General features: G+C 34.8%; 2 protein-coding genes across 3 annotated transcripts; both read left to right on the top strand.

The window, feature by feature from the left end:
* The first annotated feature begins 5,968 nt into the window (after positions 1-5,968).
* On the top strand, positions 5,969-9,570 carry LOC104711276 (aldehyde dehydrogenase family 2 member B4, mitochondrial). Its single transcript, XM_010427969.3, has 11 exons — positions 5,969-6,632; positions 6,852-6,986; positions 7,092-7,234; positions 7,314-7,467; positions 7,557-7,786; positions 7,878-7,967; positions 8,047-8,220; positions 8,349-8,486; positions 8,586-8,723; positions 8,807-8,868; positions 9,142-9,570. The coding sequence occupies exons 1-11, from the start codon at positions 6,557-6,559 to the stop codon at positions 9,413-9,415; spliced, it is 1,614 nt and encodes a 537-aa protein (XP_010426271.2). The 5' UTR covers positions 5,969-6,556; the 3' UTR covers positions 9,416-9,570.
* Positions 9,571-10,201: 631 nt separating this feature from the next.
* On the top strand, positions 10,202-13,706 carry LOC104711275 (E3 ubiquitin-protein ligase SIS3). 2 transcript variants are annotated; one of them, XM_010427968.3, is made up of 10 exons: positions 10,202-10,704; positions 10,864-10,902; positions 11,233-11,299; positions 11,426-11,499; positions 11,847-11,985; positions 12,069-12,161; positions 12,233-12,298; positions 12,446-12,565; positions 12,853-12,966; positions 13,131-13,706. In XM_010427968.3, exons 1-10 carry the CDS (start codon positions 10,676-10,678, stop codon positions 13,464-13,466), a joined length of 1,077 nt encoding a protein of 358 aa, XP_010426270.1. In that variant the 5' UTR covers positions 10,202-10,675; the 3' UTR covers positions 13,467-13,706. The 2 variants fall into 2 exon arrangements, with proteins under 2 accessions (XP_010426270.1, XP_087323095.1); XM_087466969.1 differs by having other exon boundaries at positions 10,204-10,704; positions 12,446-12,569; positions 12,857-12,966.
* The last annotated feature ends 825 nt before the right edge of the window (positions 13,707-14,531 follow it).

Below are 14,531 nucleotides of genomic sequence, written 5' to 3'. Positions count from 1 at the left end.
AGTAAGAAAATACATTTATTTAAGTTATATTAACAACATATAAATGTTTATAATTACGTATAAAGATATAAAAGTTAATAATTTAAATATATTTAGTTAAAAAACAAAAATAAATATTAAAATAAAATTTATGTAATTTTAAGCGGTTTAGGCGGTCATCTAGGCGTCTGCTGAGCGCCTAGCGCCTAGACGGCGCCTAGGCGGCCGCCTAGACCGCTTTCTTGAACATTGCCATATATTGGTCAAAAATAATGAGAATGACACATATAAAGGGCAATATATATATAATTAAAGGATATAGTCAGTATATTTTTTAATTTTATTCTTCCATATGCTTTGTGGCTTTGTGCAAACCAAAAATGCAAACCAAAAATGTGTAATCCCTCTCATTTTATTGCTCAATTTTATAAATTCATTAAAACTTACAATAGTATTTAAAAACCATAGATTTTTTTTTCATATATGCCAATTTAACTTTTAAAAGTAGAATGTATGTGATTTTAAATGATAACATAGAATGAAATCTGAAAAAAGTATTCCAAATTAATAAGAACATGAAATTATATAAATTTTTTCTCAACTTTAATATTTTTTTTTTTTATTACTTACCTTTTTGAGCACTATAATTTTGCAAGAGCAGTAAGTACCACCAATAAAATCTCCCTTATTTATTATAGTTGGAAAAAGTATCACATGTTATGAAATATAATTGTGATTAATCCATCACAAGACACATGTCATGACACTTATTCATGTTATATTACACTAACTCACCACTTGTCATTACCAAATGTATAAGTGTGTGACTCATGTCTTTTGTTGCTCACTATAAATAAGGAGTTGTTGTAAGAAGAGAAGAGAGTAATAATAAGAAGAGCATCATTGTTTAACTCTCTCCCCTCTACTCTCGGTCTCTCACTCCATATATTACTCTCTCCATTTATTTACTATAGTATGTATATATTATACATACACATATACATATATAATATAACATTATATATTTGCGTTATGTTTTATAACACGTTATCAGCACGATGTTTTTACTGCTGGAGCTTTTATGAGGTAAGTAAGTTTATATTGCTTCAATTATGTTTATAGAAAACAAATATTATAGACATCGTAAAATTATGCCTTTTTCTGGATTGATCATCATAAGTTGTAGGTGTTGCCTCCTTTATGATAAAATCTATAGCTAATTCATATCCGAAAAGATTGTTAGATATATGGTAGGCTTTGCTTCCTTCACGATCAAATAAAGCTATGTCTTTTCCGGATATATAGATCGTTTTATATGGTAGGCTTTGCCTCCTTCCAGATATAACAAAAGACTATGTCTTTTCCGGAAAGATCGTTAAAAATGGCAGGCTATGCCTCCTATACGATCAATATAAGGCTATGTCATTTCCGGACTGATCGTTATACATATAGAGGTTCTGCCTCATTAATGATCAAATAAAAAGCTTTGCCTTTTATGGATTGATCATTATATATGATAGGCTCTGCCTACGATCAAAAAAAAGTTATGTCTATTAAATTCTTATATATAAGGCTATAGCTCTTATTTTATTTTCTGAATTTATATGTTTGTTTATTTAATTCCATTTATTAGTAAAGAATAACTATATGTGCTATATGAGATTTAAAGACAATGAAATGTCTTTAAAATCAAAAATATATTTCTCTTATGAGAATATATGAAGCACATGTCAGTATATCATAGACAGTGCAAACATAATTGGAAGGTCTAGATGAGCTAGTCTCTCGACTTTCAAAGACATCAGATTCATAATTATCGATGTCTATTGTTCTCCAAAGTCTCAAAGAAACTCATGGAGTTTTAATGACATTTTGTCTTAATAAAATTATTATGTTGAGGCTATAAACAAATATGGTATCGCAAGATCGGCCATATTGGAGACACACATGTATATGATTATATCATGAAAAAAGAAAGATGGCAAAATAATAGTAAATATAAAATTCTTTTATGCTTCAAGTATAACATTACCGGTCAAGCCATCCCGATCAATCAATGATATTAAAAATCATTGAGAATTTTTCCAGAGGAACAAAAGTTCTTTCAAAAGTATTGCATGTCCCGTTCACATTTCATGAGGTTGTAAGCATTGCACTTCATTCATATTTCAGGTAACATCTAATTTATGTTGAATTTATTTAAGTTTATTTAAATTCGTTTAAATTTCTATTTATTGTTTATGGAGTTGATGGTTATATACCTCCTCCTTAAATCTGTAGTAGGCTATGCCTCCAGAATCATATATGTTGGCCCATTCACCATCCCTTTGGATTAACAAGTTCATTGTATATATATGATGGTTTGATTTCTTTAATAAATCTCCAAATTAAACCCCAAATATAACCGATCAAAAAATAAGATTCGGTCAAAGGTGAATAGACATAAAAGTCATCATCTTGAGAGGGGGTAATACTAATCTCACATCTTATAAGGATCTAAGATAATAGACATAACCAAAATCGGTATGTTATTGATCCTAAAGTGGGATTCAATATGAGCTGAATGAACTCCAAGAGTTATCATCTCGAGGGGGAGAATTAAAGGAATCCCACATCGACAATAAGTTGATAAACTTTGGTGAATTTGACACCCCATAGCGATATAACTTTGGTGAAGTCATATCCCTTAGTTTATCACATATATATGTCGCATGTGATAAAGTGGAACATATGTGATGTTCATCTTGAAATGAGCTGTAATGAATCGTTCATAACGCAACCCCAAGAGATTGCAAAACGATTCATGGTGATTTAGTCTCCATGTTTTTACATGGAACTTGCAACTTTGCATGTAATAATTATTATATATGAGGCCAACAGTTTGAAATCAATATTTCTCCCATGTTATATGATCATGATTGGAGATCATATATTTCTTATTTTAAATCTTATGGGTGTGTGATACATATTTAAAATGCTCCTCCACACTACATAAAAATATCATCTACAGAGGATAAAATATATAGATGAGGGAGATGTGCCTATTGTAAGATTTGCATATCATCATATTAGATGATAAAGTTCCCCATCATTATGGGAGAATCATCGAATAGTTTTGGATCTTTGAACAAATGAATCTAATGAATATGAACTTGAAAGTTCAAAAGTTCATCATATCACTATTCAAAACATATATTGCAAATCAAATGCAAAAAGCTGATGGATGAGATTTCATACAATTATTGATTCTCACACAAATGAATATGAACTTGTAGTTCTGAGAAATCTCACATCCCAGTTAGAAATGCTCCAATAAAAATATGTCTCTGACGGATGACATATTAAGTCTATGACACATAAGAAACGTGATAGACTACTTTGGTTCCTAAGATAAATAAAATCCTCGAAAAATGAGCAAATTAAAAAGAGGATTATATTCTCAAAAAAGGAGCAAATGAACTCATAAAGAGGAGTAGATAGACTTTTTAAGAAGAGCTAATAGACTCCCAGAGAGGAGCACAAAGACTCCTAAAGAGGAGCAAGATACTCCTCAAGAGGAGTAAATAAACCGATTGATATGGTTAATAATGAAATCAGGTATCTGAATATGATCATTTATAGAATGATTAAAGAGATCTCGATTAACCATGTCATTACGGGAAATATGGAATCAAAGACATAATGTCGACAATAAAAATATTATATCACGCAATGTGATTAATGAGGATCATAAATCTCCGCTCTGTGAGCGTATAGAGATATATATTGGCCAATAAAGAGGTAACCAAGTCTATATTAAACTCATATGAAAGACGGGTAATTTTTGGACTAGTGGTCACAGCATCAAAATGGTATAATGATATATAACAAAATAGTGTGTCGCGCCATGTTTTGTTAAAATACCTTATCAAACCAAATGGATGCTATATGATGACTTGAAATATGCCTCATGGGATGCTTGAAGAGCTAATCCCGAAAGATATATGATATCATAATTATGTTCTCGAGAACTCGTTGATGATCATCAAAACCCTTAAAGGGTTATTTTGAATAAAAGATCTTGTAAACATCTTTCGAAATAGATGTTATATAAATCATTTCGAAAAGAAGTCAAATATATATATAGGGTCATATAGGATCATATATAAATGCTGACGAGCATTTATATATTTTATGAATTGTGCATAGCATTTTCTACTAATCTCTTTGCAGCGTATAACTTATTCTCTATGAGTAGGTTTTTGAGATGATTTAAAATGTATCTTCTATTGCAAAGGTATGATTAACTTGGGCTTAATATATTTTGGAACCCCCAAGTTTGGTATAGTTGGTTTTGCAGATACAGGATATTTATCAGATCCACATAAATCCTGATCCCAAACTGGATATGTTTTCACAATTGGAGGAACTGCAATCTCATGGCGCTCACAGAAATAGACTTTGGTCGCCACTTCCTCAAATCATGCAGAAATAATTGCTCTTCATGAAGCATCGAGGGAATGTGTATGGCTCAGATCAATGACTAACCACATACAAGAATCAAGTGGAATAGTCACCAAGAAAAAGCCAACAACATTATTCGAAGACAATGCTGCTTGTGTCGCCCAAATCAAAGAAGGTTACATCAAGAGCGACAGGATAAAGCATATACCTCCAAGATTTTTCTCCTACACTCAAGAGCTCGAGCAAAAGAAGGAAGTTGATATTCAACATATCCGCTCAAGTGACAATGCAGCAGATCTATTCACAAAGGCGCTTCCAACTACCACATTCAGAAAGCAAATTCACAGTATTGGAATGCGTCATCTACGAGATTTATGAAGAAGGATCATACATATCTTTTCGAGGGGGAGATTACGTTACTATACTCTTTTTCCCTTGTCATGGTTTTTATCCCAATGGGTTTTTTCGTGACAAGGTTTTTAATGAGGTAGTACGTAATTCATCAATGGTGATGGATAATCAAGGGGGAGTGTTATGAAATATAATTGTAATTAATCCATCACAAGACACATGTCATGACACTTGTTCATGTTATATTACACTAACTCACCACTTGTCATTACCAAATGTATAAGTGTGTGACTCATGTCTTTTGTTGCTCACTATAAATAAGGAGTTGTTGTAAGAAGAGAAGAAAGTAATAATAAGAAAAGCATCATTGTTTAACTCTCTCCCCTCTACTCTCGGTCTCTCACTCCATATATTACTCTCTCCATTTATTTACTATAGTATGTATATATTATGCATACACATATACATATATAATATAACATTATATATTTACGTTATGTTTTATAACATCACATTAATTTTCTTATATGTGGAAAACACTTTCAAAGGACCACAACATCGCAATCCACAAAGTAAACCTATGAATTACAAGAAAAGATGAAAAAACATACCAAATAGATGACACAACCACCTCTTAGAAAATGACATCACACCATACTTGCAATTATTTATTTATCTTTATCTTCATTTCATTATCCTTTACATATTCCCCACACAAATATAATTTCCACTTATATCTGCATTTAATTTAATTGTTTCTTTTTTGTAGTTGGAAAAAATAAGAAATCACGGCAAGGCAACACATAGGCCTGGGCCGGAGCCGGATATCCGGCCTTTTTGATGGTATCCGAATCCGAATCCGGCGGATAAACAATTCTATTATCCGAATCCTTATCCGTTATCCCGGATATCCGGTTAGCGGATAACCGTTGAAATTTTGGTTATCCGTCGGATATCCGAAATCCGGCTTTAATTACTATATGGGCTTTAAAATGTAAGCCCAATACGCATTGATAGAGAATAAGAAGGTTTTGGAGCAATTTATAGATAAAAAGTGGAGTGCTTTTTTTGTTTTCACTCGATGTGGGATAAAATGACAAAAGGAAGTGAGAGTGGAAAAGTCCCACATCGACAAAAGCAAAAATTATCTTCTCAACTCTGTGCTATATATGTGTGGTCCCTTCCTCATGCCTATACACACGTATATATACATTACTTATTTATGTTTATATGATATAATGGCGGATCCGGATATCCGGTCCAAATTATTTTTAGTATCCGGATCCGAATCCGTATATGGCCGGATATAGAAACATAACATCCGTATCCGGATCCGTTTTGACGGATATCCGGTTTTTCGGATCGAATACCGGATTCGGATCCGGATATTTGGTCTCAGGGCTAGCAACACATATACCAAAAAATCAGAAATCACGGCAAGGCAACTCATGGCTTTCAATCTTATATTATAATCGCTTATTTTGTCTTTCATATTTGAATTCTTATTGGAAAACGGACAAAACAAAACGTTAAATAGTCAAAAATAAGCCATTCAATGTACGGCAACACGAACCAAGGAGAGTTCAAGTTAAGCGACATGTGTGAGAGATTGCAGGAGATCTCGACCGTTGGATTCTTTCCCCCTTCAAATCACAACAAAAATATAAATCCCATTAAAGAGAGAGAGAGAGACTAGAGAAGAAGAAAATCCCAAGAAAGAAAAAAAAGATAAGACCTTTGACGTTTTTGAAAGCTTGTTGTGAAGCTTTTTGCATATCCATCCATGGCGGCTCGTAGAGTCTCTTCTCTCTTATCTCGATCTTTATCTGCTTCCTCTCCCTTATTGTCTCGTTCTCAAGGTACCCCATGACGCTTACTAATAAATCACTGTTCGATATCTCTGATGAATCTCTCAAAGTATCTTCATGTTTCAACTTTATTAGATTCAGTATGATGTTCTGATTCGAGTATATCACTGAACTTAACGTTGTTTCCAATGAAAATTAGATTCTTTGATTAGTGTGTCTGTGGGTGAATCTAGGGTGTGATGTATGAACATGATGACGATTTTGTTTCAGGGAGAAATTGTTATAATGGAGGGATCTTAAGGAGATTTGGAACCTCTTCTGCTGCTGAGGAACTCATTAGTCCCTCTGTTCAAGTTTCTCACACTCAGCTCCTTATCGATGGGAACTTTGTTGACTCTGCTTCTGGTGATTAAAGTTTTCATTTTTATTTGTTAAAAAAATGCAAATTTTGAGTCTTGAGGTTCCAGTTCCATGAGCTTAATAGTTGATTTTTGGAATCCTTCATTTCAGGTAAGACGTTTCCGACTCTTGATCCGCGGACAGGGGAAGTCATTGCGCATGTAGCTGAAGGTGATGCTGAAGATATCAATCGGGCGGTTAAAGCTGCAAGGAAGGCTTTTGATGAAGGACCTTGGCCTAAAATGAGTGCTTATGTAAGTACTCTTCTGGAGTCTTTAAATTTATGAGCTTTAATCTGATATGTTCTCATTTGGTTTGTGATTTGGGTTTCAGGAAAGGTCAAGAGTAATGCTGAGGTTCGCTGATTTGGTTGAGAAACACAGCGAAGAGCTGGCTTCTCTAGAGACATGGGACAATGGCAAGCCTTACCAACAATCCAAGAACGTAGAGATTCCAATGTTCGCCAGATTGTTCCGTTACTATGCTGGTATCTTGATAAAACCTAGTGAAAGTTTCTTGCTTTTGGTGTTAATTTCTGTGAATGAACACATTCGTGGTTTTGCTTTGGTGTGTTAGGTTGGGCGGATAAGATTCATGGACTAACAGTTCCAGCTGATGGAAACTATCATGTCCAAACATTGCATGAACCAATAGGTGTAGCTGGACAGATCATTCCATGGAACTTTCCGCTTTTGATGTTTGCTTGGAAAGTTGGTCCTGCTCTTGCTTGTGGTAACAGCATTGTCCTCAAAACCGCTGAACAAACGCCTCTTACCGCTTTCTATGCTGGCAAGCTTTTACTTGAAGTAAGATAACATGAGATAGACTCTCTTTTCATCTTCTGCTTTCCATTGTTGCTATGAGGAAGTAACAGTGTTTCTTGAAATTTATGATTAGGCCGGTCTTCCTCCTGGTGTTCTGAATATAGTTTCTGGATTTGGTCCAACAGCGGGTGCTTCCCTCGCGAGTCACATGGATGTAGACAAGGTAGAGATATCAATTTCCTTGTTCTTAACTTCTATAAGAAACTAAACTTATGTTATATATATTGTTCCTTTTCCTGCAGCTTGCTTTTACAGGATCCACTGATACGGGCAAAGTTATACTTGGTTTGGCTGCTAACAGCAATCTCAAGCCGGTGACTTTGGAACTTGGTGGGAAATCACCGTTCATTGTATTCGAAGATGCTGATATCGATAAAGCTGTAGAGCAAGCACACTTTGCCCTCTTCTTCAACCAGGTTTGTCTATACTATAAGACATACCTTTAGCTAATCTTACTTGCATTTTTTAGATAGCTCTTGAGCTTGCAGGTTTTTTCAATAGTAGAATATACACCTTGAGGTAATGTTGAGTAATGTTTTTGTAGGGGCAATGTTGCTGTGCTGGATCGCGGACATATGTACATGAGAAAGTGTATGATGAGTTTGTTGAGAAATCAAAGGCACGCGCATTGAAACGTGTGGTGGGTGATCCTTTCAAGAAAGGCATTGAACAGGGTCCTCAGGTAACACACACACATTCCGTACATTAAAAAAGAGTTTAGCCTTTATATTTTCCTGATGATTTTGTGATTTCTTTTACTTATATTTTAAACTTTGTATAGATCGATTCGAAGCAATTCAAGAAAGTGATGAACTACATAAAGTCAGGTGTCGAAAGCAATGCTACTCTTGAATGTGGTGGTGATCAGATTGGAGACAAAGGTTACTTCATCCAACCTACAGTCTTTTCTAATGTTAAGGTAAAAAAGAAAACTCTTCCAAGACGTCTTTAATGTTCTGATCTGTTTCAATTCTTCATGGCATTAATCTTGAACAAATACAGGACAACATGCTTATCGCTCAAGACGAGATTTTCGGTCCAGTCCAATCAATCTTGAAGTTCAGGTACGTACACATAAGTCATGATGGGATATGTGATTAGTAAAATAGTAGAGATGTTTAACCTGGGTATAAACCAAGCTACTCTGAATCGAAAAAACCGATCCAGTAAGCAAACAAGTCACAATATGCTTATATTAATTAGGTCTAGACGTCTAGTTATTAGATATCTGAAAAACTGAACAAAAGTCTGAGCGATAGTATTTTTGACTTAACGTTGGTTACTATTTTGCTATATTTTTCGAAGGCCTAAAACCAAAAATGTAATGTTGGGTTCAGGGATGTGGATGAGGTGATAAAGAGGGCAAACGATACTAGGTACGGGCTAGCTGCAGGGGTTTTCACAAAGAGTCTGGACACCGCAAACAGAGTTTCGAGGGCTTTGAAAGCTGGAACCGTTTGGATAAACTGCTTCGACGTCTTTGATGCAGCCATTCCATTTGGTGGTTACAAGATGAGTGGGAATGGCAGAGAGAAAGGGATATACAGTCTCAACAATTACTTGCAGATCAAGGCAGTCGTTACTGCTTTGAATAAGCCTGCCTGGATCTGATCTCTGCAGTTTTTATGTCTGTCTCATCATAAATGCTCAAACCAAAGATAGAGAGACTCTATAAAAAGTTAACAGTAATAAAATTAAGGCCTGGGTTTGTATTTTGTAACTTGAGTAAAAAGGATTGTGATACTTTAATAAATGTGTATTCAAAAGTTCTTGCTGTTATATTTTTTTCTTGATATCACATATAGCTGTTTCTCTTAGACATGGCGTTCATTTGGTTTCTTCGCATTGTTTCCATCGAAACCGAAAATGTAACAATAACTTCATCAACACTAGAAGACACATTTCTAAGTATATATAAATGAAATATGAATTAAAAAAGTTTTATAAAGATACAAAAAGATATTAAAATTAATTTCTAATTACTGTAAATTTTTATTTTCTTTATAAGTATAGTTTAGTATTTCCAAACTAGACTTGATTTTTTAGTTTGTGGGAAACATATCATAGATTTGGTGAAACAGTACTGTTAGTTGAGACTTGAGATGTATATACTATATAGCTAAATTATGATAATTATTATATGCTGTAAAATACATGAACCTAATTAGTACATAATCTACTTAATTTAATACTCCCTCTGTTTCAAAATGTAAGTTGTTTTAGAAATTTTTTTTGTTTCAAAATATAAGTTGTTTTCCAACAATCAAGACAAAAAGCAAACTAAAAGTAAAGTTTATCTTTTTTAAACCATTTATCTTTTTTTTCTTTAATTAAATGGTGAGATAAAATCATAAAGTTTTTTAGAGACTACAAAAAGCAAAAATTATTTTAATATGTGTGCATTCAACCAAAACAACTTACATTTTGAAACAGAGGGAGTACGAGTTAATTCTTGACTCAATTTTTGATAAACGGTGTAATCTACTAAAAATGACGAAAAATGTTGAATGCATTAAAAAAAAAAAAAAAAAAAAAAGAGAAAGACTAAATCGTGAATTACTTCTTCTTCAGCTAGAAGTTTCCGTTTCTCTCTTTTTTAATTTCTTTTTCTTAATCTCTCTGAGAGATTCTCTCTCACAATTTTTGCAACTTGTGTTGTCTTGTTGGATCCTCCAAATCCCTCCTTTTTCTCTCTCACTCTCGCTCTCGCTCTCGCTCGATCCTAATCCCGTAATCCGCTTTTAGATAGATACTGCATCATCAGCTCACGATTTCGAGAATCGATTCCACCATTTTTTAAAAAAAAATCTTCAAACCTTTCTTAGGGTTTCTCACTCCTCCTTCTTTTTTATTTTCTTTCCATCATCTCTCATGGCGATGAGAGGTGTCGATTTCAAGTGGTGAGTTTATTTTCACTTGGGTCGATTTAAAGGAAACAGATTTCGATTTTTGGATCAATAAATTACCCATTTTACGAGTTTTTAGGGGCTTCTTTTTTTTTTTTTTTTTTTTTTTTTTTTTTTTTTTTTTCTGTTAACGTTTTATAAATTCTTGTGCAGGTATGATGGGTTCTTCTTGTCGATGCTTGCCACTAGTGTGTATCCTTATATATATCTCTATGCTAGTTTTAATTCCGCGAATTTTAGTTCTTTTTACAAATTCCGGTATAATTTTGTGTTCTTGCTTTGGATCGAGCTGAGAATTCTCAGTTCCGGAGATGATTTCTCCAGTTTTTTTCGATTTAGGGTTCATCAGAAGGAAAAGTAAATTAAATTTTACATCTTCTACTGCTTCTTTTTGTTGTCTTGAAGATTTGATTTTTAGTTTTGGTTCTTTTGGAGTAGAGGAACTAGTGGATCTTGTACTGAATTAAGGTAATATAGATAAACCTCTCGATTTCGTTTTCCTTAATGGTTTTTGCGTTGTAGAATCATTGTAGCTGTCAATTGGAATAGATATCGTTCTTGCGAATACCCTCTGCATATATGGATTGTGGTAGGTGGTGCACCTCAGTTCTACTTTTTTTTATTATCAGTTTCGGTTCTTTTGTGTTCCTTTCCTTGGAATCTTTAAGTTTAGTTATTTTACCCTCACGGTTTTGTTTGTCTCTATGACTTGCAGGTCGATTATACCACTGTGTTTCTCTTCCGGGTCTTCATGTTTGTTGACAATGGTCTTGCTTCTGGACTTGGCTTGTAAGTTCCATCTAAATCTCCTAGTTCCTAGAGTTACACTTAATTTGATGTTGGAATCTTCCTCCCCGTTTCCCAGATTTGTTATCTCAAGAAGAAACTTTTGTGTAGTCTTCTATTTGCTATCCTTATTCCTTAGATAGGCATGTAATTCATTGAGAAGGATTCGATTATGATAAATATATGCCAATTGGTAGAATATCTTTGTAGCTCCAGTCGAATAGGCTCTTTGAGTTGCAAGCTTGATCTCATAAGTAGCTAGTTGCAACATTTCTCTTATCTCCCTAGGTAGCAAAGTTTGATGAATATTTATTTGTGTCATAATAATTTATGGTATGAACATCTGTTAGGGATTTTGGAAGCCAACAGAGGAACGCCATGTTTTGTGGAAGAGTGGTTGTCCTGTCTGTCCTATCTCTGATGCTGTATCCATTTTTGTGGGCTTGGACTGTAATCGGTACACTATGGTTTACAAAGGCGAAAAGATGTGTAAGAATTTTTTTACAGTCATGGCATATGATTATTCTTGTTGGAAATCTGTTGCTGAGTTAGTATGTATTATCTTGTGATAGTTACCTGAAGAAGGCCAAAAATGGGGTTTTCTCATTTGGTTGATGTTCAGCTACTGTGGCCTCCTCTGCATTGCTTGCATCTGTGTTGGAAAGGTAGATTTTTATCAAGCTTTTTTTTGTTGGTTTGAAGATGGGACCCAACTTAATATGAGTTTACTTGATAGTGGTTGACACGAAGACAGGTACACTTATTACGTGCTCAGCAGGGAATTCCGATTTCAGAGTTCGGGGTAAGTTTCAGGATTTAATTATTCAACTTCAATTCCTTTACACTTTTCGGAGTTTATCATTATGATTTTTGTTTCCAAGTGCTTTATGTTGCAGTTAGTCCCTGACACTTCTGAGTAATTTGTCAATGTCTGTTTTCTTGTACCCAGATTTTAGTTGACATGATTAGGGTACCTGACTGGGCATTTGAAGCCGCAGGCCAAGAGATGAGAGGCATAAGTCAAGATGCTGCTACATACCATCCTGGACTTTACTTGACTCCAGCTCAGGCAAGTCTGGTCCTTTACTGTCAGCACCCTAAGATTTAGTAACTTGTCTCTATCATAAATATGACTCATAGCTACTCTTTCCGTGGTTTTAATCTCTCCCATACGAGTAATCTCATACTCAACAGTTATGTTTCCAGTACCTGTGGACATATTTTGTAGAGAAACAGAAATCTTCTTTGCCAATGATGTCAAAGAAGATATCATTGGCAGGATGTGATTATGCCCATTACTTTTACTATATCTCTGTCTCAAGATTCCAAACATCTAATGCTTTGGTTGGTAAACAGACAGAAGCTGTTGAAGCACTCATTCAAGAACTTCCAAAGTTCAGATTAAAAGCTGTCCCAGATGACTGCGGTGAATGCTTAATCTGCTTAGAGGAGTTCCATATTGGCCATGAGGTACTAAACATCACTTTCCTAAATTTTCTCCATTGCTAGATTAACCAACTTCTTATTCATATTGTTGTGGTATTGAACACTAGCTTTGCTTTCATACTGTGCTTGCGTGCTTTTCTCGTCTCAATGCTTTCCTTAGATGAGCGGAATTTGTCTGAATTTTACAGGTTAGAGGTTTGCCTTGCGCCCATAATTTCCATGTGGAGTGCATAGACCAGTGGTTGCGTTTAAACGTGAAATGTCCCCGGTGCCGGTGCTCGGTTTTCCCAGACCTTGATCTCAGCGCATTATCCAACCTCCAGAGCTCAGGAACAGAACAACCCTCACAAGTGAACACAGAAACAACAGAAGCTCGGTACATAAGAAGCCAACTTCAAAGCGAGAGCTACTTTTTGAGACTTCAATCCCTAATCCACCCAGTCCACACAGACACCGCTCTGGAGACTGCAGAGAACGGTGGGGTTCCACCTGTCTCGACTGATCTATCTCCATCTCGGAGATGAGAGAAAGGAATGAGCCTGTGGAAAGTTCTACCCAAAACACTAACACTTGACTGATTTCCCTACCCATTCCTTAAAATGTTATCAGCTTTGACAGTCTTGAAATGTAAATAAATCGGGGGTTTACATTTGGTAAGAGGGAAGAAGAATTGTTCATGTCCAAACTCTGTAATGATAGACATTGTTCAGATACCTTTTACATGGTTATGGTTTCAGGTCAAGACCAATTTTCAATGTTATAAACCCTAAAGCCATAGAGAATCAGAACCACTGAAATTGCCAAAGGCTAAGTGAAGTGCTTAGACCAACTTTTTCTGCTTTAAGAAAAGAAAAAAAAAGGTTGGTGTTTTTTTGCTTTCAGTTTTATACAACTTTTTCTGCATGGGTTAGCTTTAACTTTGTTGAAGGATCTTTGAAAAACTAGTTTACATACTAAAGGTTTCAAAGTAACTCAACACAAACATATTCTTTTTTAATACAAACACAGAAACACTTATCAAACAATTAACTAAGGTTCTGAATGGTGACTGCGGTCGGGGCGGCCAAATCTGTCAACGGTTTAATCTGCCCTAAAAATAGGGTGGGCAGCAGACTGTTGCGGATCAACTTTATTCGTACACAAAAATAGTTTGCAGTTGGTCCGCAGCGATTTTTTTTCTGTATCTTTTGGACCGCATCCCTGGGAACAAAATTTGTGAATGATGAAAAGAAAGTGGTCTAAACCACTGACGGATTTGTCCGCCTTGACCGCTGTTACCATTCAAAACCTAAGTGGCACAACAAACTTAATAAAAAAAAATAGTCAAACGATTTTAGAATCCATGGATGGTTTTCAGTCAATACTCTATTCATATTCGTTGACCAAAATCATTTATCATCCATGCATTCCTATATTCGTATGACTAAATTGAATGACTATATGATTGATATGAAAAGAGAATTGACTGAAAACTAAACCACCAACAAAAACACAAACTAATAAAACGTTTTTTTTAAAAAAAAAATTTAGAATGATTTTGTTAAACATTTGTTAAACATATATGTTTGTTTCGATAAGGAATGTTGGTA

Source organism: Camelina sativa, chromosome 9, assembly GCF_030686135.1.
Source record: "Camelina sativa cultivar CO46 ecotype springtype chromosome 9, ASM3068613v1".
Taxonomy (NCBI): Eukaryota; Viridiplantae; Streptophyta; class Magnoliopsida; order Brassicales; family Brassicaceae; genus Camelina; species Camelina sativa.
This window is presented reverse-complemented; position numbering and strand designations above follow the sequence as displayed.